This window comes from Charadrius vociferus, unplaced genomic scaffold (assembly GCF_000708025.1).
Source record: "Charadrius vociferus isolate BGI_N301 unplaced genomic scaffold, ASM70802v2 scaffold529, whole genome shotgun sequence".
Lineage (NCBI taxonomy): Eukaryota > Metazoa > Chordata > Aves > Charadriiformes > Charadriidae > Charadrius > Charadrius vociferus.
Genome location: NW_009650172.1, coordinates 218,643 through 242,178, shown reverse-complemented (window position 1 = coordinate 242,178; position 23,536 = coordinate 218,643). Strand labels below are relative to the sequence as shown.

The following is a 23,536-nucleotide window of genomic DNA, read 5'->3' as shown; positions in this document are numbered from 1 at the left end:
CTGCTGATCAGCTGAGTAATGCTCTTCCCAGGCCTGCTGTCCTGTTTGGAAAGAGGTCCTTCCCAGCCAGGTCTGAGCTCCCAGCCAGCTGCAGGACCTGCGTGTTCCTGGCAGTGTAGGCCCTTTGCTGGCCAGCAGTAACACCTATACCTCTTCTCCATACACAGCCTGCTAGCCCCAAAATTTCTCTGTTTGCAGTCTGACAAAGAAGGATTTTACCTTTACTTAGAGCCCTTATTACAGTACACAGTTAATCTCTGTTCCTCTTTCTCCTTTCGCTTCATCCATTTAATAAGGGGCTGGGCTTTTCTGAGTCTGATGAAAGCTCCCCCTTGACTTCCAACAGAAAATATTGTCAAGTGTTATCTGATAATTCTGCAAGAATAATTTTTTGGACAACATCCTTCCAAAACATATTACATCTGCCCTGTCTAGTAACAAGCTGTGCCTGGTCCCATGATTTCCTAAGCTCCTTCCTTGCAGAACAGCAGCATTTATCTTGAAAGGTGAGGCAGCTGAAAAAGTGAATAAAAATGCAATGTAAAGACACATCTGGCTCAGGAAATCTCTGATCCAAAGACAACTGGAGCCTTGGAAGTTATTTGGAGGCAAACGCCATGCTATACTTGCACTCCTCTAATTCCCTTCCCTGGGCATCCCATTGCCTACTGTCAGGAGAGGATCGTGGTTTATGTGGGTTTTTTTGGTCTGAACCAGTGCAGTTTTGTAAGCACAGTGGGACTGACTTAGACCCCAGGTCGGCGGTTCCCTGGCCATGCAGTATTCGCTCTTAGTACTGTTGGAGCCTTTCTGATGTGGAAGTCTCTGACAAATTGCAGAAAGTGGGAATTCAGGTGGGAATTCAAATTTGCTAGGGATCAAGTGGGTTTTCTCTTTTCAGGCTGCTACATTACAGTGAAGAAAGACAAGGAATTAGTGGCCAGGTGATTTGAGGACTCAGTGGATTTTGAGTACTCAGCAGGTAGACTGAGATTTTCCTCTTACTCTTTGGCAGTCCTCCTCATCGACACAGGACCTCGACTTGCTATTTGTATCTGTAGCACATGGACACTTAAGTAATTGCTTTCCTACTGAATGCCTCGTTTCCCAACTTAAAGAGCAGTAAGGCTCAATTTTACATGTGCCACATTTTTGATGTAAAATTGTGTCGTTGGCAAAGAAATAGGGCCATCGGTTGAACCATGTTTTATAAACTTGTGTGTTCTTAGTTTCCCTTCTAATGCCAAAGGGATTTTCTTAATTTTCCCCAGTGTGTTGGATGCAAAAAAACCCCACAATGCTTCACGTTAACCAGTTGATTCACCTTTTGTTTGCTTGAACACAAACTCTTAAAATCACTGTTTTGATAAATAAGCGTTGAGATGCTCTGGGACTGAACCAGTGGTTTTGCTCTCAGAGTTGACTTCAGTATACAATGAAGACAGTTGTCAACTCGTGCCGGATGCCGATGCAGTGCCCAAACGGTGGGAGCTGCAGGGTACGCTGCAGCAGGCTGATCTGGTCTCTGGCAGACTTGACGTTCATCACAGAAGTGCTGCAAGCCGCTGGGTTAGTTTATTTGGAGACTAGTCTTTTGCTCTTGTGCTGGGGTCCACTGCAAAGGTTTCAGTTTAGGGGACAGGAAAGAGGTGACATGACAGTGGAAATCTATAAAATAGTGGTTATTTGGAAATTAGTGCCTTTTTCGTACTCTGTGCTTGTTTGCTGATTGTGCAGAGATTTCTTTGCAAATATTCAGATACCCTTAAATAAAGCAAATGTTGATAACGTGTATTTTTTGTTTGCTTTCTGATCGATGCAGCTTATAAAACGTGATGATTTCTATTGGTAGAAAGTACAGAAGGAGGTCATTGTGATACAAAGAACTATTAGCAAATGATACACGACTTGAGATTTTTCAACTTCATTTTACAACGTTCTTCGCTTTTTGGATCTGCCAGTAAGATTTCTTGCTGAGCTCTTTGAGGGGATTGATTTGTCTTGTGAAGCTTTGGAGAAACAAGAACAAGGCAGAGAAGATGTAAATAGTTTTTTTGTTGGCTTGTTTGTTTTTGTTTTACCACTGATCGATCTTACTAAAGACCTCAATAATGGTCAAACCTTGTTTAACCGAACAGTATTTTTGCTTGAAGAGCCAAGATTTTACCCTGTAATAGTCACTTAAAGTTTGTTTAAGTCTGTTCTTATAAATATACGAAGATGTAATAAAGGCACCACAACTGTCCCACCATTTAAATACGGTTATTAGTTCAGTTTCCAAGGGAATTATGGCTGGAAGCAGTATGCTCCAGCGTGGGATTATATTACAACTTTTTCATTCCACAGTGGTATCAGAATCCAAACTGTGCCTCTATTTGGTTTATTAATTTGTTTTTCTGAACATTTGCAGAATTGTAATATCCTAGTTTTGCCAAAATCGGACCTCAGTTTGGCAGACTTTTCTTTTATCAATTCCAGTTGTTCTTCCACAACCCTTTGAGGATTTTCTTTTCATGTAGTCAATACTCTGTGTATTCCATCATGCACTCAATTAGAGGACACGTCAAATACATCTGTATTTAAACACAAACTATGTACTTCTCTCTTATTTTTGGCCCAGGCTAGGTTTTGCTCTACGTTAAGTATTTTGGAATGACAAATGCTCACAGTACAGTATAGCATCTAAATTGTAGTGGTTTGTGTTATGATTACAGTGTTGTCATGGTAATATAGTTTCTGCAAATGAAAAGCCAGGGTTCACATATGTAGTTCTTACAAATCCTGGAAGGCCTGGGATGGGTCAATTAGTCATACATTTTATAGCATCCCACATACAATAAGGTTTCCTAAGTCTTAGCAAGGCATAGTATTAAGTAGAATTAGCTGGGAATTCTTAAGAAAGCACTGTTTCGAAAAAAGGCAAATGTAGTAGTTGGATTTTAAAATACTTTGTCTTTCTTGTTTAAGAGAATTACCCTTTGCACTGCATCTAACACACGTTAGCTCATTTGGGTCAGCTAAACTGTGTCGGTACACCACCCATGTAACGTGAGCTTTGTAGGGAGAATGGCGTACTGCAGTGGGAAGTTACGTGTGCTCCCTTCTGAACAATCTTCAGATATGGAGTGGGATAAAGAAAATGCACTTTAAAAGATAGTAATTGGGAAAGTCCATTTCTGAAAGAACAGAGCTGAAAGAAGTACACTTAGTTTTACATACTTAAAACATCCAGTAGTGTTCAAGGGTCTGATAGCCCAAACAGCTAAGTTTCTTGCCAAAAGTGTCTGATGAACCAGAGCTGGGTGCTGGCCGTCTGCCGTTGTTGCCAGTTGCTTCCCTTGGCCATTAGGCATTTCCCTTCCCCATGCCGGGTTAGTCTCCACTGGCCAACAGCCACTGCGGTTCCACCAGGGGCACGAGCTCTGTCAGAAACTCTAGATCCAGACTGGAAGTGATGCTGCAAGCTGGTGCCAGGGTGGCAGAGAAATAATAACACATAGTGCACAATACAGTATCCATTTTGTCATTATAATACTCATATTTTTATTTTTCTTCTGTTATATCTTGTTATTTTTCTTTTGCTATATCTTAGACCTCATTAAATGCAGAAACCTCATTTAATCTAACTGCGAACTTTAGCTATTTTCTTAGTTTCTTGATCCAGTAAAATTTGTTTCTGAAGTGTAATTGTCTCTATATTAAGAACAGATTTTTGATGGACAGGAATGCTTGTTCAAGTGCCTGAACAAGTTGGGAACAAAAATGTGAAGCTTTTAATGAATAACTATTGGTGTCTTTTTTACCTGTGCATATGCAGTCTATGAGTCTGATAGAGATCGGGAACCCTTCGCAAAGTCTGGAAAACGTGTGTCGCTGGGCCTACTTGCAACAGAAACCTGACACTGGGCATGCAGAATATCACGACCATGCTATCTTTCTCACAAGGCAGGATTTTGGTCCATCTGGCATGCAAGGTAAGATGTTCATCAGGTTTTATTCTGTAAACGTCAAGGCTTCTGAGCAGCATTTGTGTTTATCGCTTAGCAAGGCTAGTTAGGCAAAGTTTAATTGTGTCTCTTTCGCTTAGTTTTGGTCAACATTTTCTTTCCCCAGGAGCTCTGCACATGACCATTTTCAGTTGTAACTGTTTAACTTATTATTTTATCCTTTCTTACTGGTGGAATAATTTATTGGATCATTTCTTTGCTCTTAGTGAAGCCAAGCAAATGGGATCCCTATATAAACAGTCCTGAAAAATACCCAAAGATTAAAGAGTAGATTGTATGTTTAAAAAGCCTCCAAAGCTGTTGCCGTGTTCCAGCAGGATTGCCAAGAAATATTGTTACGGAGAGGTCTGGAACAGCAGGGCCAAGTGCTGTCCACTTTTTCCTTTTTTCAGGGCTCTGCCTCCTGTGAGATGAGGTTTGTTCACTGGAGGGGATAAATCTCAGAGCGTTCCCGTTCCTTTCGGGTTGGCCAGATCAGGGTTGTCAGCACAGGGCTGGGGCTTTGCTCATGTGTTCCCCGGGGGCTGGAACTGCACCGAGCTCCTCGTGAGCTGTAACACAGCAGCATGCGGTGGCCTTTTCCCCTGTTGCCTCGTGCACTTGGAGAAGGCAATGGCATGATGCTCCTAGAGGTGACAACAGTTTTCTTGGTGACCCAGGAATATAGTTTCAATTTGTTCAACAGGCTGGTTTCATCTGTTTCATAGATGAGGGAGCACATTATTACATGCTTGGGGGGCAGAGGTCTCTTGAGAGGACCTCGTGTACTATATTTGTGTCGGAACAGAAGACAGATGTTTGTCCTAGAGCTCCTCACCACATTGACTTTCCATGCTTGTTCACTTTCTGGAACACGTGGTATTTCTCACAGGCTACGCTCCAGTCACTGGAATGTGTCACCCTGTTCGAAGCTGCACTCTCAACCATGAAGATGGTTTTTCATCTGCATTTGTGGTGGCTCACGAAACTGGACATGTGTGAGTAGAACTGTGGACATCCTGTGTCCTACCTTGTAATGTCTTTGGTACTGATGAATACCAATGACATGGGAAAGATGCAATTTCTGTTAAGAAACAATATTCAGGGTTAGCCCTGGCTTCAGGTCTCAGCTCTCTCAAGGCTTTCTTTATGATCTTCAGTAAGCTTTATATTTTAGTATTTTCAAATGGAAAAGGGAACTAATACCAAAATACCTTCCAGGGCTGCTGTGAGAGGAGATTGAATGATGTATTATAGTCTCCTGGTGGAAATGTAAAGTACTTATAATGATGAAATATGAATTAATTGAGTCAGTGGAATACATGATTCTTGAAAACAATCCATATTAAATAAGCACATAGTCTCTATATGTTACTGCTGGTAAAGGATACAATAGTGTATTGAAACAAAGTGCCAAGCACTGAGGTTACAACTGTTCTATATATATTTCATAAAAAAATGCAATCATTTTACTTAATGATGTGATTAGAACCAATGACCAGGCAGCAGTTCTCAGAGCTTTGATTTCTCCCAGAGCATTTTGGTTTCCCTGTTCTCAGAGAACACCTCCTGATTCCCATTTTCTCTTTGGTAGAACAGTTCCCAGAAGGCTTTTTGTGAACAGTTTCAATCTATTCTGTTTTCCCTAAGAAAACCTGCAGGCCCTTTTCTCTTTGTTGTATCAGAAATTATTAAGGACTTTAATGAAAAAAATTGCCCAAGTTTATTGAATCTCGCTGTAAACGTGTCTTAATTAGACAGGGACATAGAAATTGATACCCAGATGATTTTGAAGAATTTTTGCAGAATTTTTGAATTATGATTAAAAAGTACACAGTGAGCCTTGAAAGAGATACCACTGAAGAATGTTTGTAATTCCTTAAATCGCATTCAACCCCCATCTGTTAATTTCATTTAAATTATGGACAGATATCACCCATATTAGTCAAACAGTGATCATTAAAAAATGCAATATAAGATATTAACAAAGGGAAGGAGAAAATATAGTCATAATAAAGCCAAAAAGAAATTTTAAAATATCTGTAACTTGGGGTAATTTTCTAGGAAGCACCCAATGCTTTCCAGGCTTTTTCACATTTAAACAGTGTGGGATTGCTACTGGGCAATAGCAGCAGCTAGTCTAAACTAGCTTGCAGTATGGCTTCTTTCTTTTCCATGCAAAGGACTTGTCTGCAATTGCAAATTACTTCAAATTAAGCTAAGATGTGATTTTTTAAAAGTTAGATAAACTCCTGAATAGCTCCAGATTGGAGTATGAATAAATTTCTGTTAATACTCCTGGAGCAGGGGGGGGACTAGATCCTTAATCCAGAAATGGATTCATTTAGCCGTAGTTATTCACAAAAGTGGATGTGCACAGAAGCCCAAAGAAAGCATTTTTAGTCTATTTTGAAAGTGGATTAAGCTCATCACATGAAAGTACTCTTGAGGGTCAGTGCTTCTATGTGGGAGCTACTACAGACTGGCTCTTTAGCTTCAGTCTCACCCTGTCTTATTTCTTACGACTTTGCTCATGTGGACGAGGGTCATGGGACTTAGGAACCTTGGTGCCAGCAGCTACTGGTGATGTGGAAGCGCCTGGGCACTCAGAGTTCACCTGCGATGTAACTGTGCTGGCTCTCTCCTCTGCGGGGCAGTTTAGGCATGGAGCACGATGGCCAAGGGAACAGATGTGGGGACGAAGTCCGCCTGGGAAGCATCATGGCCCCCCTCGTGCAAGCCGCGTTTCATCGCTTCCACTGGTCTCGTTGCAGCCAGCAAGAGCTGAATCGATATCTCCAGTGAGTAGCTGTTAAGCAGCCTCTCTCCTTTGGTTAGGAAGCATGTAAGAACAATTCTGCATCTGGCATGTGTTCTTTCTTCTTTTGGTAGTTACTCAAATGGGATTGAATAAAACAAAGAGTCCTCCCCATCCTGTTGGGAACGAGATGCTTTCCCATCAATTGCAAATAATAAACCAAGTTCTCAATTAGTTTGATTTCAGTTCGTTTCAAATTGTTCTCAGTTCATTTAATTTACGTCTATCTGTTTTCTGGACACTGATAGTATATGCTGTCCTCTCAGGGGTTATGAGAAGACACTACTTCTAATCTCATTGCTAACTTTCCTTCCTCCCTAATGTATCCTCTAGCTGCAGAAGTGCCTGTGCTACCCAGCAGCGTGGTGTCTATCTTACAGATACCAAATTTGGCTTCAAGGGCCGTTTGTTGCTTATGATAGCTGTCAGCGATAAGATGGTGCTGCCTTAAGAGGAAATTCTGCCCTTTTAAGTGCTCAGGGCTTTCCTTGACTTTAATAGATATCGAAAAAAAGGCTGTGGTTCTAGAATTAATTCTTCAATTTTCCTTCAAGTACCCTGTATGCCAAAGCTGTTTAAACAGCTTCATCCATGTCCCTTTCCTTCCCTTTGAACCTCACACTTTGGGCACTAGACCCACGCTGGAGTTCCCTGCCAAATGTTGATGTTTATGACCATATTTTTGCTCCTTATAGAAAGAATCTTCCTCTTTTTGTTATGTGCAAGCTGTACAGAAAAACATGGGGAAACTTCTAGGATACCTAGCAAAAACTGAAAAATGAGTAGGAAAGAATGCAGCAAAATACATGAAGTAAACATGAGACAGTCTTTTTGTCAATATTTTTATTATCTTAGGTATGAGAATACGGAATAAAAATACTGTGAGGGAAGCATGATTGTTTCAATTAGCAAGATCCTTTAGGGCTTTAGCCATTAAATAAAAATCATCTGGCCTAGAGGGCTGCTTTACATCCTTTTAAATGCAGCTATTTTTAAATATCTTATAACAAAGCAGAACGATGGTTTGCTTTGAAGTAAGTCTAACCTCAAAATTCTGCTTTCAGCTCTTGGTATCTTCAAGGCAACCTGAACGATTGCCAGAATAGACTCATGTACGGTGTCCTCATGTCTGTTAAATAACCCGGAGACATTTCAGAGATACTGTTGGTCATGTTGGTCTCGTGAATTAACCGATGACGATACCACGTTAACCATTCAGTGATATTAGCATCAGTCCGCTGTTCTCCACGTGACTTAGTCAGCAATGTTGCAGGCTGTCCTCATGATTCAGGGCAAGAGGAGAAACTCCCATGTTCATCAGACAGAAAGGAGACTGTACAAATTATGGATGGAGCTGAGAGCTATTGGTAGAAACAGAGAGAGAACAAACCCGAGTGTTTAGTGCAGGCAGGGAAGTACACATGCTTGTAAATGAGTTGCTGCTTCTCAGCAAGGACACAGGCAAACTGCAAGCTTAGTGGTAATCTTGGATGGCTTCTGCTTCTAGAACTTCACTTGAAAGACAGTTGCAGGCAGCGAGAAATTCCACAAATGGAAAATTAATTAAACTTTCTTTTCTTCTTGGTCTCATGTGGATTCTTCCTTTGATTCTTCTGACATAGGGAGCCTGGAGACTGATAGGAATTTACCTGCGAGCTAAATGGAAATTACAATGGAAGGGCTTCAGAAGAAATATATAGAGAATCCATTAAATGTGGATTCAACTTGATAAAGTTAATGTGTGCGTAATTGCAATATTAGCTGCTCTTCACGACCAGCGTCTGAGGAATCGTAGGCTCTGTTTTGTTTGGAACAAAAAGGCACTGAAACCGCAAACACTGTGCAAGTCTCACAGCCCCATCTGTTACTGTAATTTTTGCCTGTTGCAGTTCCTATGATTGTCTGCGTGATGATCCCTTCGAACACGACTGGCCTTCCCTTCCACAGCTGCCAGGAATTCACTACTCCATGAATGAGCAGTGTCGTTTTGATTTTGGTTTGGGCTACATGATGTGCACAGCTGTGAGTACTTAAGTTTGGCTTCTGCTATTTCTCATCTAGGAGTGTTGTAAGTGTCTCTGAAATGTCCTTAATAGGGACAGAGTAGAGGAAGGAAAGATGTTGTGACACTTAGCTGTAAGCAAGGAATAACAACTGAATGTTGACAAATATGTTATTTTAAGTATCTCTGTCTTATTTTTTTAAACGACAGTTACAGAAATAATTATTCCGTAGTTTCATAAACAGCTGTAGACTTCAAGCAAACAAACTTGCTTCATTATTGAGCCTCTTATTGCTGGGAGCTATTTTGCTACAAAACTCCCACCCAGATGTGAAGGAGATGGATTTGGTGGCACATCTTGTAGTGCTAACACGGGGCAGTATGCTTTTATGATCCAATTTTATGGAAAGTGTGATGCATTTTGATGCCTAGCATGAGAAAATAACGGTGGCAGCGAGCAGAGCAACTCACAAGGACTCTTGATGGCATGTTTGGCACTCTTGTACCAGGAAAACAAAAGGCAAAGTCTAAATTTAAAGCAAGGCAAGATTCGTGCAATTCTCAGTGGACTGGCCTCAGAAAGCAGAGTCTTCTGCAGCAGGGCTGTGCCTCCCACCTCCAGCTCCTCAAGTAGGACAAAATATTAAATGGAAAGAGATGTTTTCAGCTGGTGTGGCAGCTGCTAGCACATAACATTTCTGCTTTGATTCCCATCTGCAGGAATATGTGTGCCGAGTGGTGTCTCTAGATAATGGATGAGAACCTTTAAAGCATCAGCTGTAGTATTATGTCTTGACGCAATTCCCACTGATGCTGCCTTGGAAGAATGTCCAAGCCAAAGACAGTCTCTTCTCCAGAGCCTGGGAGATAGAGGCTTTCTATTCTAGTTTGTTCAGAATAGCCAAAAGCATGTCCAGACATAACATTCAAGCATATTGTGTGGTGTGTGCTTCTCATCCTCTCCTATACAAGCTCTGGCATTGTAGGTAAAATGCTGATTTGTTCATTGGATTGGGGGCCTGAGCTCAAATTTCCATCCTCCTGAGGAGGTGATTGCTACAGCTGAGCTACAGTCTGAGCAGCTCATTTCCGTCTCCCACGAGTACTCAAGGATTTTTTGTTTTGTTTGCCAAATGAAGCAGCACCATTTGGAGAAGTTGTAACAAAAGGCAGTGTGTGTCTTACCATCTGGGGGAACTGGTTTCCCCCTTGCCCACTCTGCCTTTGGTCACTGGTATAAAACTATTTTCACCCAACCTTATTCCGTTGAACGCGGGTGGGATCTCACGTCAGAGTCACTGGTGATTTTGCATGAAAGCTCAGATATGCTCAATCCACAGACGCCGCAGTGTTCCTCAGGAATCAGTGACAACAGCCGGCATTTTACAGCTAGGGGAGGAAAAACCCCACCGTGCTGCAGCTTCCATTGCAGTTTCCAGTGGCAGCACTCTCGAAGCGTCGTCCACTCTGATTTTTCCTTATGTTTCAGTTCCGTACGTTTGATCCCTGCAAGCAGCTGTGGTGTAGCCACCCCGAGAACCCCTATTTCTGCAAAACAAAGAAAGGGCCTCCGCTGGACGGGACCATGTGTGCACCAGGAAAGGTGAGAGCGGGTGCTGCGTGTACGTGTTCACATGTGTTTGTGTGCAGTTGGGGATGTTCCCTTTCAAATCAAGGGCAACAAGAGAAGAACCTATCCGGAGTACTTGGAATCCACTAAGATGTGGAGCAAACTCTTGAATGGAAGTAAGGCTGTTGAGCAGTGTGAGGGGAGGCGGCAGGGGCCAGGGCTGGTGTGTCCTGCATGGCAGCTCTGTGACTGTCGAACCCCACACTCGTGCAAGTCATGGAAGTATCTGCATGTACTTCTTGGCAAGTCTTTGTGACAGAGTCAAAACTGGGGAAATTTCCACTCGCCCGTGACTTCTATGAGGTCCGGGGGTGTGTGTTTGTCTCAGTGAGGTTGTAGTGATGCTGAGTGGCCTCGCTGGCACTGGGGGTGCAGAGAGCAGTGAGGTCCTGGAGGTGACAGCCAAGCCAAGGCCGCTGTGGCTGCCCCGTGGGAAAGGATGGATGTGGGAGTCGAGTGCTGGCTAGAGAGAGCAAATATGACGGCAGAGAGCGACTGTGAGGAGCAAAGGGCAGATTTGAGGAGGTGGATTTGCTGGCTGGATGGGATTCAAGGGAGGCATGAGGGACTGTAGGGGGAAGTTGCGAGGTGGCAAGGGCTCAGACGGCTCCGACCCCTCGTCCGCCATGCTGGACCTGCTCCAGGTCTCAGTTATCCTTCTGCAGATCTCACGCTGTGCTCATAGTGGATCTGAACTCCAAGTCCTTTGAAGTCTACTGAAAAAGTCTGGCTTCCCTGGGCTTTGGATGCAGTGAATGAGGGGGAGAGGAAGGTGTCGCTACTTGGAAAGATGTTGTGTAAAACCCAATGGGTGACATCATTTATGCGATAAATGAACCGTATTAGCAGCTGCTGTTATGGTTTTAAATGTCTTTTTTATGAAAACATAATGTAATGCTAAATTAATTCCCGAACAAGTCATGCTCTACATAAACCACTCCCTTCTGGTTTTCTCTTCTTTAGATTATTCCTCTTATAACAGCTTTGTTTCTTGTTTAAAAATATATCTATTTTTAAATTACAATCCAAAATTGTAGATGATTTCTTTGGATTCACTTTTCTATATCTTGATTTTTGTATTAAAAATATTCATGAAAGCCCCAGAAAAATACAGTTATATTCCATTTTGTTGCATCACCCTCTTCCCTGAGCCATTCATTCATATTTAGTATTTGAACAGAAATGAGAAGAAAAAAAGAACTTGTAACCATACAGTTAAGGATCTGTCAGTGCTTCCATTATAAACAGTTTGTCAGGATATTATGCAACTCAGCTGTAAAAATTTTCTCTGGACTGGAACTTGGGATCCAAGGCTTCAGCAAACTGTGCAGACAGCCAGGCTTTTTAGTTCAGCGGAGGTGCAAGAGAGTATGTGCACATTCTGAAGTTTCAGTAGATGATAGGACTATGACTGTTTTATTCCCAGAGGAGCTGTCCCAGTTTTTTGATAAATAAACTTATTGCAGCCTTCCAGGAGAGCCTGAGAAAATGATATAAAATGAAAACCATTTTGTTAGATAAGGCTCAGCAGTCTGAGCTAAACACTTTTTTTAAAAAAATAGCATGAGTTATGAAGGTTATACAACTGACTTTGTATATCTGAGCTCAGCATTTGACCAGTGTATTTATTAGTTGTTGGTGTTTTTAATACAGGCACATCAGATCAGTCCTTTTCCATCTGTTTCTTTCCTTTTCATCCCTGCCTTTGATTTGGCCTTTCCCTGCTCACTCTCTTCATCGATTTGGACAATACCAGAGACTCTTACCTGAAAGGACTGTAAAATGCATCTATTGCCCAAAGCTGGGACTCGGTTGCAGTGTGGCAGCTTCCTTTAAGATACATCTCCCATGATACCTCATCAGCACATGAGGAAGAGGAAAATAACTTCAAACTTGATCCACTATTTTCTTTGGAATAACGCCAGAAAAGGAAAGAACAGAAACATAAGCAATTAAAGATGTTGATTGAAAAAGATCCATTTGTTTCCCACTTTAGAGACTTGCAGTTTTCGTGATTTCATACCACTAATTCCCAGGGCCTATTTTAAGCTCAAACCAATCACAACACTGCTGATGTGTCAAAGAAACATCCTGGCTTTGCAGCAGCTGAGGGGACCGAGTGCCAGAAATGAAAGCGATGTTCGGGAGACTAACACGGCGTATGGTGTGTAGATGTTCTCACCTAAGCCTGGTGTTCAGATAACTGATAACGGGTCTCTTCGCTTTCCCAAACTGAGCAGATGCTATTGAGGAGAATCCTCTCCAGCTGCCTCCTTCATGACTGACGGATGGGCAAGGGGCGAGAACACCTATGGGAGACACGAGACCCTGAGCACGTTTTCAGCGCGCTCGCTGATACGGGGCCGTGTCTCTGCACACGTAGGCTGTGTCTGGGACCGAGGCACTGACCCTTAGAAATAGGAGGAAGATTAGACTTTCTAATGCTGCCTATATGTGTGGATGTATGCATGTATGCAGACATATAGATGTATATTTAAGTAAATATATGTAAATGTATGTAAGCTCTTCTGTGCATGCACTTATTTGAAGTGAGTTGCCAAAAGAGTGAGGTTCTGCCATTTCAGAAACTTTTTAATAAGTCTCCTTGTGCAAATGGAGACGTTGAACAACCATTATGTTAATTGGCAGCAAGCTAATCATTTGCTGGGTTTAGGGACAGAAAAATAAAATATTCTCTTGGAGCTTCCCAGCCAGAGAAGACTACTATTTTTATAGAATCCTAAAGGAAATAGAATATTTTATATCACTCCCAGCCTGATTTTTTTTAAACTAGATTGAGTTTTCAATAGCAAGAGGGAAGATTCTGTCAATTTTGTGAAGCTTCGATTGGAATTGCTTCTGTGTCTGAATGGTCACATTAACTTGCATGAAATACCTCCGGCGTGTAAAGTTAAGCACATGGAGGGCTAGAGTCTTAATGTGAAGTCAAAGACACTCCATAAATTGCTATAGTAAACCATGCAGATGAGGCACAACTGTGCAAAGCTTAACTCTGCGTGGCATTCCGTGGGTTACAAAATACATGCTTTCAGCTGATAGTTTATTTACTGTTCAATTCTGTCAGCTCCACCCTTAGCCTCAGGCTTCTGAAGCCAGGCAACCTTCAGAAATATATCATCAGTTTTTGTTCCGTTTTTTTAAACTATTACTCTTCTGGGGAGACATTTATATTGGCTGAAGTAGCTAACTGCTCTCCGCAGGATAGAAATAAAACCCAAAGTCATTCATGCAAGGAGATTGCGTGCTCGAGTCCATCTGCTTGCTGCAGTGACTACCGCAAAGGTTTGCACCACCTGAGCCTCCTTTCTTCCTCTTCTTGGAGAGAGGGAAGAGCCTGGTACCTGCCCTGGCAGCCGAGCTGAGGTTGCTCTTGGGTTTGGCTGATGTGCCCGGGCCCCAGCACAAACCTAGCAGGTCTTCTCTTTGCTTCCGCCGTACTAACGAGATGATCTGAGTCAAACTTGGAATGATTTTTCAGTCTGTCAGGAAAGGAAGGGAATGATTAAATATTGAAATAAATAGATATTATTGAGAAGAAAAATGGACTGAGAAAAAAGGTTTCTGAAAACACTAATGTGTACTCAAAGCAATCCAGATAATTTCCCACTGAGAAAGCTGACCTCAGCTTCTCTCGGAGACGGGAGACAGATGGGTAAGTGTATGCTGTGTTAGTCACCACAGAAACAGTGAGAATACTTGATTCTCCACTGAAGAAACTTTTACTGGCTCGGGGTAGACTTTAGTATTAGAGCTTTCAGTTTATCCCTTGCAACTAATTATTCTCAAACAGATGGAGCAGAGCGGGCCAGGCTGCCTGTGATGGGAAATACAAATAAGTAAGTAACCCTCTCCTGAGGAGAGCGGGGAGAGCTGAGGGCCACTAGCCCTGATATAAAATAAGTAGAGATACCCACAGAAGATCTGCAAGTCTTTCCTTGAAAAATTAACTTGCAGATGCGCTAAGCCCACAGGAACACACTGCCTCTTTTTTTTGGCGTCCACAGCAGTTGTTTCAAAGAACTGCTGAAAACAGCAGTGGAATGTTTTACTGCAAGAGATTTAAGCTTCCTCTCCTGGAAATTGCACTTGTTTTGGACTGTCCTGTTTGCCAGAAAAATAGGCAAGACTGCAAGAAGTCATCTTGTCTTCCACTAAGCAAGCAATTCGCATTTACCCAGAGTTTTTTTTTCGTCTCATTAAAAAAAAATAATAATTAAAATATTGCTTTAGTATGCTTCAGTCTTTAAATGGACCCCCCTGTTCATGAAGGGAATAGTGGTTGAAACTGGCTCTTTTCCACCTCATTATGTAGTTAATGTAGTAGCAATTGGGAGGGTTGGCTCTAGCTTCCTTCACTACGCTGGAGATTGTTCCGTCTCTGGTTTTACCTTCTCACGCGTTTTCTTGCATGGGGCTGCACAGCGTAACACTTGGTTGTGAGTCATTTTGGTTTATGTAGGCTCCTTTCTTTTAATCCACAAACAAAAAGGCAGAGCTGGGAATGACTCATTTTACACAAATGCTTGTCTCCTAATAGCTCTGCCTCAGCTTCCCGGCAGTCGGCGTATGACCAGCTTCCCCAGTAAAAATCAGTGCTGCTCTTTCCTTTACGCAGCAAAGTCAATAACACTTCTCCATGTTTGCCTTCCAGTTCAGGGACCAGTCACAGTGTCAAATAGTTGCTTTATTAGTGGTTGTTGCAAACCCACATCCCCCTGTTCCTGGCTAAAGCAGGGAAAAGAGATTGGGAAAACAGAACATCACATGTCTCTCCCTCTCCTCCGTGGAGTCCAAGTACTGCATCCTGGATCATTGCATAATGAACACACGCTACGAGGCTCTTGAAACGGATTCAGTGATTGCTGTGGCGCTTACACCTGAGGGATGCAGAACCCTGATAGAAGGATTTTTGAGCAAGAACAGATCAGGAGCTGTCCCATCTCCTCTGTTTCCAAACCCAGCTGAAATTTGTATTGACAAGCTGATGCGCTGCCAGCTTCCCCTGCGTCTCTGAATGGTCCCATTGCCACCCAGGGCCCGACGACTCCAACTGTTCTTTCAGACAAACCTCTCTAAAGCCATAAGTAAACAGTCCCTGAAGGGTACAGCGCTGAGCTTCAAAACCGAAGAAAGCAAAGGACATATTAGCATTTTGCTTTTCTGTCATGCTTTGCTGAATTATCTCTTGTTCTGTCAAACAGCTAAGAAAAATCTGCCCATTACAGCTCTGGAGCAGGATTGGTATAATTGGCTTTGTGGTAACTCATCTATTTCATAGGTTTTGACTTTGAATATTTGAAGCTATGAGAAAGAACAAATAGCTGAAACATAATTTCTGCTCTCTTTTCTACTCCTTGTCCAACCAAATCAGCACCAAAATAAATTACATGAATAAAGAGCCAGTCATTGAGGAGATTAGCAAATCAGTAAGCTGTGCCTTGTCACCATTTTACTAATGATTCTCTCTTTAAATTCAGCATTATTAATGATTAGCCATCACTTTTAAATTTGTCTTCCAGACCACTAATCGCTCTATGCTTAAGAACTCTCTCCTGTTATACATCTTCTGATTTTGTTTTTGCTGGCAGCATGCAGTTAGCCATATGCTCGGCTTGTGCCGCCTGCCAAATTCCTGCGTTCCAGGGCTTGTTAGCTGTGTAAAATGTTGTTGTTGACTTGAATGTTAAGGAAAGTAAGTGACTGATTGCACTTGTTGTTATAGCCATCTGTGCGGCTGAGCCAGAGCTCTTATCCCGACAGTAACCGTTAACGCAGACAAACTGCGACAGTCTAACGCAAAGTCGTTTGTTGAGCTGGAAATATTTTCCAGCACCCGCACTTCATTAGTAGACTTTTATGGAAGCAGAATTAGTACCGGGAAGGGCCAGAATCTGGGATCCTTGAGAAGAATTTGTCCTGACTTCAGCTAAGTAAAAATTCCCTGATCAGGGACTGAAGGAATTGGTGGAAAGACATCGGTGGGTTTCTTTAACGAGAGAAGTCAGGAGTATCAGTACTGAAGCTATGGAGGCTCTTTAAAAAATGTGTCAATACTTTATAGGTTTGGTGAACATAGCAAATTGTGTGTTTCAATCTCTGTGGAACGACTTTAGTAAAAATCAGGTAAAAGAAAAGAGGAAGCTGAGTAGGGCATGATTAATTGCGCAGAAGTGGGACTGTCCAGGGCTGCTCTCTGGTGCGTTGGTCAGTTTTGCCATGAGATCTCCAGGGAGACTGCAAGAGTTCTTTATTTAATAGCAATAATGTCTAAAATGTGAGCTGGTTTTAATTTCATGCCACTTTGTTGAGCGCATTTATTGCAGGAACATGTATGCCGAGTTAGGAGCTGCTGGGAAGGAGTGCTGCGGTGGGAGCTCCTGGCAGCACTGCCTGACGTGGCTCCGCGCAGGGACGGAGGCAGAGTTTCACCTTTAGCCCCCAGGATTTGGGACTTTGCTACTTCCCTTAAATGAATCTATCTTAGTTATGCTGCAGACATGTGATGAAGGCTTGTAATGCTGTGAACTTGGTAGGCTTGAATCCTGCAAGCACATATGTGCATATTTAATGCCTGCAAGTTCATAAAATCTGTGTGAGTTTGGGATCGTGGGCACGATCTGACGGCAGTGAACTTCACTACTTTCTCCTGGTTAAAAAAAAATCCAGTATTTGTGCCTAAAATTAAATCTGTTGTACCACAACTTCTCATATGATGTGATTTCATCATCTAATCATTTTGACATCTGATTTTTGTCTTTTAGCATTGCTTTAAAGGTCACTGCATCTGGCTGACACCAGACATCCTGAAGCAGGATGGACACTGGGGGGCATGGAGTAAGTTTGGCTCTTGTTCTCGCACCTGTGGCACCGGGGTGAAATACAGGACACGGCAGTGTGACAATCCCCAGTAAGTATACAGACACCCGAGTGTTTTTCTGACGTGGAGCAAACAAATGGAGGGAATCCTTGCTAAATTACTAGTGTAGTAACGCAGTAGAAGATGTTGAGTGGCGCTTGTTAAATCTGACCTATTGTATATGTTGTCAGGAATTCTACTTTTGGCCCTTAGCAAGTCATGAATCATCTTTATTTCTCAGTGTATCCATCCATTAAGCTGGTTATGCAGTTACAAGGATCTTGAAAGTGCTATTGCGTTATTGCATCAAGCATAAATAAAAGTTTAGGGCCTTATTTATGTCTTATTTTAATATGTGAGTATGAAATAATGGCAGGGATTTCCTGGATTTTTTAAATTCATATACCTTTTTCAATATTTTGTTTAATCCATCTTTTTTTTTGGTTTTTCAAGAAGGTCTTAAAATATTTGCAAACTATTTTCATTCCAAGTTGGATCAAAGCTCCAGAGATCACAACCTTCCCCATAGTTAGTTTTAGTAATACTGAATTGCTTTGCTTCAATAACTTATATATGGCTCATCTAGATAACGTAGAATGACTTAATTTCAGTAACAGTGAGAGTATAATATATTTAATATAGATTGGTATGTACAAATGATATGAAATGTATAATTATTGCTATCTTATTGTGATATCATAAAATGTCAAGATCCTTGACATCCAACAGCAAGAACTGAAACAAATGTCAGAATTAAACGATTTTACCAGACAGAATATTTTTAACATTGATTTTCTCAGTTTTTGCTGACAAAGTGGTTGAACTTGACTAGTGTTAAAAATTGTCTTATCATTGATTAAGAAAAAACCCTCAAGTTTTATGAAGCAGCATCTTCTGGTGGAAATTGTTCTGTTAAGAAAGAATTTACCAGTTCTCATTTCAGCCTTTATTACATTGGCAACATGAAAGTGACCTTTATAACTGTAGCCACAGTTTCAGTTGTAGAATTTATTTTCACATAGGAAGGGCCTAACGTACTACTGAAAATGTTTTCTGTGTTGCTGTAAGAGGATGCAAACCCAGCTATGACTCCTGAGCTCTGTGCTGCCAGACCCGACAGTGAGCTGATGAACGTCTGCCGGGGGGACGCAGCCGGAGCTGGGCTCCCTTTCTGCATTTGCTGCTGGCTTAGGGGCTGAATGCGAATGAGCTGCTCCATCTGCTTGTGTTTGCCCTTCCCGGGCAAGAAAATGGCTTTTCTTGCCTTTATCAAGTGGTTTGAGGCTCTACTTGCAGAAATTGCTTTTTAAGAGCTGAATAGCAACAGCAGATTTTTAAAGGAAATACATATTTTCCGTACCAGAAATACATGGCTGGCTTCGTCAAATGCCCGCTGATGTGACTGGGGATTAAATGACTCCTCAAAGGATTTGATAGATGCTTGATTCAGGCATTCATGGCAAAACCCACCATGGTTTTCTCTCCTCCCCACAGTCCGGCCAACGGAGGCCGCACGTGCGTGGGGCCGAGCTACGAGTTCCAGCTGTGCAACACTCAGGACTGTCCTAAGGACTTGGAAGATTTCAGAGAGGAGCAGTGCCGGCAGTGGGATCCTTACTTCGAGTACCAGAACACGAAACACCACTGGCTCCCCTATGAACATGTCGATGGTGAGAAAAGATTTTCATTTTCCTATGAAAAGTAAAATCAGTTGCAAACGTGACTAAAAATTATATAAGGAGGGGTAAAACTGTTTCTGGGGAAATCACGCCTCAAAAATCTGTTGCGAGTTATTTGGAGAAACAGGTGAGTATCAGCGTATGAGTGATCCGATTCATCTAATGTACTCGGATTTTCAAAATCTTTGGACCCTGTTCCCCAATAACTGCTCTTAAACTGAGTTATCGTGAGATAAAAGGGAATGGTCTTGCATGGGGGTGTGCGTCCCACGAGGATGGGCGCTGGGAGTACGGGTGCCGCTGAGCACGCGTAGCGGTGAGCTGGGAAAGGGAGCAAACGAGGTAACGAAATTACTCAGGCTAATTAAAATAAGAAGGCCCACAGGGAGAGCTGCAGAAGGACCTTGTGACACTAAGTGACTGAATGTGGCTATGAAGTTTGGCATTGATAAATGCCAATAATTGATACGGGGATAAAAAATGGTGTGTATGGGTCTGTACACAAGGTTGTGTCTGAAGAGAAAGGTGTGGGAGTTGGGGATAGCTTTTGGAAAACGTCATTTCAGTGACTGGAGAGAGGGATGGAGAGAGGGATTCTGATCTGCCTCAGAATACCTGCATGATGCCTCTGCATTTTAAACACTCCGCCAATGTAGCTCAGGTTGTGCCCATCTCACTGCTGCCCCCATTGCTAAAAATCCCACAGTTGAACTCAGAAGGGCTCGAATAAAGCGAACATAAGCAGTGACTTCAGAATAAGGAGAGTTTAGATAAACTAGAACTTTTCACCCTGAAAAAGGGATGATTTAGATTAAAAAGATAAAGTTACAGAATTGTGAGTGGCATGAAGAGAATGAACACGGAATGGTTATTCACCGTTTCTCATAACACAAGCCTGGGAACATCAAATCAGGTGGCAGATTTAAAACAAGTAAGAGGAAGGACTTTTCTACACAGCATATAATTAAACTGGAATTCGTTGCTACAGGAAGTTGCAGATGCCAGAAGGTTTTAAAAGTGATTTAGAGAAATTCTTGAAAGTTCTATAATCCATTAAGACCTATTAAACACTGAGCTCCAGCCATGACTTAGGAAGTTCCCAAGCTGCGGTTTACGAGGAACTTGGGGAATATTCTGAGAAAAGTACCAGGTTTGTTCTTACATCTTCCTGCAAACACTGCTGGCACTGTCGGAGGCAGGTGTTGGGTTGGATGGGTGCTGGGTCTGGACCAGCATGGTCAGTCGCGTGTTCCAGCGTCTCCACAGAGGTTGCCTCTTTGCACAAAAATGTTCCTTTTACTGTTAACGCCTCTGCTTAACTGTCAATGAGGGTGCAGGTGGTTGATTTGGGCCGTGCATGCTGTTGCCGTGCTATTGCCACGGTACGTTGAAAACATGCCGAGAAGAGTTTTTAACAAACAAAAAGGCGGAGGGCAGTGATTCTTAACTTGTTTGACAAGGAGTGTGGGCTGCTCCCCGTTTTTAAACCTGGTCGCTTCGTTTGAATGAGTGCTTCAGGGCAGGGTTGGCCGGCAAAGGACAGGTACTGGGCACCCGAGCTGTCCTCGGCCAGGCACCCATCTCGGGGAGGGAAGGGTCACTTTGGGTGAATCATTTTGCATTCCAGTGAGAGGATACTCTGCCAGAAGTTAATAGCAAATTCCGTGTAATTAATTTGCCTGACTTTCTTCCCAAACAGTTCTCAGGGTTCCCTCATTCTTTTCATGTCATCTTGTGCAATCTGGGATTTTCAGAGGGGCAGACACAGCCTCACAGCTTAATTTCATGAAATAGCTTTGCTGGCACAGGGAGAGGGGAGGAACGCTGTGGCCTGCAGGACCTCTGCTTCTGCTTTAGCCTTCGGAGCAGTCTGCTGCAAAGACCACTGAAATGAATCAGAAGTTTTTCTATTAAATTCAATGGCTTCTGGGTCAGACACCAGCTCACTGACGTCTGAGCACTGATCGCTGGGCACCTCTGGTTTCCTGTATAGCTGTGGTATCACTGCAGCCCCCTTTGCGACCGTGACATTTACCCGTGCAGGGTTATTAGGGGGAACAGCCTTTGTGTGAAAACAAGGCCAGAGGGTGGCTTATGCTTGAACTCCAATGTGTGTAAAACACCCTTTTGTAAAGATAAGGGGTATCAGTAACATACTTTGTGCAGATAATGCAGTCATGGCTCAAAGTGGCATAAATCCTTATGCCTGACACGCAGCTCAGCTGGACGTGTCTGACACATTGTGTATGCGATGGGGACAGGGAGCAGCATCTCATCCTGCGGCCAGAGAAAAGCTGCCGAGCTGCGGTACGGCACCCACGGTTACGATTCTGTAACTCTATTTTTTTAATCTAAACTGTCACTTTTTCAGGGTGGAAAGTTCTAGTTTATCTAAACTCTCCTTATTTCAAAGTCACTGCTTACGTTTGCTTTATTCGAGCCTTTCTGAGTTCAGCTGTGGGTTTTGAGCACCCCAGTGCCGTGTCGTGCCATGGGCTCTCTCCGGCTCCAAACACCCAGAGCATCTCATCTCCCAGCCGCTGCTGGGCTCATGTACCCCTGTTCCATCCATCTATCAGGGCAGCATAGAGTGACATTGGCTATTAGCTCCCAGCCTCAGTTAAATGAGAAGGAAACGCATGGGGAGCAGGGAACGGACAGGCACATGGTCGTGTCCACGCTCCTGCATCTCTACTGTGCCCAACACCAGTGAATAGAAAGAAGATAATTCTTTGCAATTAACAGGGTCCAATTTAACGGCGCTTGCACATTTACGGTTCCCATGGAGCAATGGGAAGAGAACCCTCTCTAAAATAAAGCCCTGTGCAGAGCTGTTGGCACCCGGTCAGACCTCCTGATACGCTCATTTAATCGCGTACAGTGAATGTATGGTATGCGTGGGGTGGGTGTGGGTGCATACCCAGGGTGTGTGTACATGTCTATGTATGTGCATAGTTTAATGTTTCTAATATATGCAAATACATTAGGTCCGTGATTATTATGATCTTAATAGTACCCTATTAAGAATCTGCACCCAAAAAAAGTAAAGTACCTGTTTTAATAGTGTAGACCCTACATTTCTAGCGTGACATCTCTGCGTTGTTCAGGAGCAGTAACAAAGGTCTCCGATGTACCAATACCCAGTGGCCGTGAGCACATCAACAGCAATAACAAGGACTTTATGAAAAGAGGGCAGAGGCCATGGAACTGTACAGGGGAAGAACGCAAAGGGCCTGTGAAGATTTATTTTAATTGAACCGCTATAACAGAAAGGTCATTATTGTTTTAAATGGTGGGAAAAGTGTCCCAACTTTTAATCACGTTAAAATAGCAGAATCTTTATTTGTTTCGTCTAACAGAAAGGCCATCTGCTCTTCACTGCCAAGGAAAGCATAGTGTATCCTATTAGGAGGCTAGGGACAGCAAGAGCGATAGGTAAAATGAAATACACTGGCAGAATTCAACTTTACTCGGCCACTGACTCGTCATTTCAGCTTTACTTTTTGTTCTTAGCTCTTTGGAACAGGTTAGGAGGAAGAGGTGCACTTGTCCGGCTGTTTGTGCATGTGTTAGCAAGAAAAAAAAATATTTCTGAATGTCTTTGACATCCCATCTTGTTTAATGATTTAAACTGTCATAAATACAAGTACAACAATGAGGGAGAATTAACATCATGTTTAGGTGGAAACGGTATGGCCCAGCTGCCTCTGAAGATGTTTTGCATGCCAGATTCACTCAGTGTCAAACAGCTGCTTTTAATGGCAAAATTACTTTTGCATTTTTCAGATTTAAGTGCAGTGCAGGAGAAACAGATGCAGAAACCCGCATCTCTCACAGGTAGTCACGTAGCAGACTGTGGAAAACTCGGCCAGATTGCATCATCTGACAAATAGAGGCCCCGCCGATCAAAGGAAATGATCTGTTCTTTTTAAGGCTGTCTGCTAATGATGACACATGGCTGCTTTATGATTCAGCAGTTTCCAAACTATCACGTAGCCTTTGAAAGGGGATAAGCATCGATGATTTATGGAGTACCGTATTGTGTTCTGTGATGTATGCAAGGAAGAAGAGATTGCTAACACTATTGAAAGTGCTGTTCACGAAGTCAGCAACTACTGTTAGAGCTGAACATGCACAATTTGGGTTATTTTATTTTTCAGCTAAGGAAAGGTGCCACCTGTATTGCGAGTCAAAGGAAACAGGGGATGTGGTGTACATGAAACGGATGGTACACGATGGGACCCGCTGCTCCTACAAAGATGCTTACAGCATCTGTGTGCGGGGAGACTGCTTGGTAAGCTTTTGATGGCTTGTTTCGGAGCTTAGTATTGTGAAAACGCTTAAAATGGCAGCTCGAGTGTTTCTCTCCAAGAATGACTATTTGAGTAAGTATAATAACGCTTTGGGCAATAAGGAGATTTCATTAGAATTATTGTCACAATATTATGTGTGATATTCACAGTTGCCATCACATTACATGTGACTCAATTCCAACAGCGCCTACCTACACAAGTAATATTTAATGCAGCATTTTAAAATGAACT

General features: G+C 42.6%; 1 protein-coding gene across 1 annotated transcript in view; it reads left to right on the top strand.

The window, feature by feature from the left end:
- Positions 1 to 23,536, top strand: part of ADAMTS2 (ADAM metallopeptidase with thrombospondin type 1 motif, 2) — a 189,665-nt gene that overhangs the window by 150,973 nt on the left and 15,156 nt on the right. Inside the window, 8 exon segments of the mRNA XM_009892620.1 lie at positions 3,818 to 3,974; positions 4,879 to 4,984; positions 6,644 to 6,787; positions 8,694 to 8,826; positions 10,296 to 10,409; positions 17,219 to 17,364; positions 18,808 to 18,983; positions 23,153 to 23,286. Coding sequence (XP_009890922.1) covers positions 3,818 to 3,974; positions 4,879 to 4,984; positions 6,644 to 6,787; positions 8,694 to 8,826; positions 10,296 to 10,409; positions 17,219 to 17,364; positions 18,808 to 18,983; positions 23,153 to 23,286 — 1,110 coding nt within the window.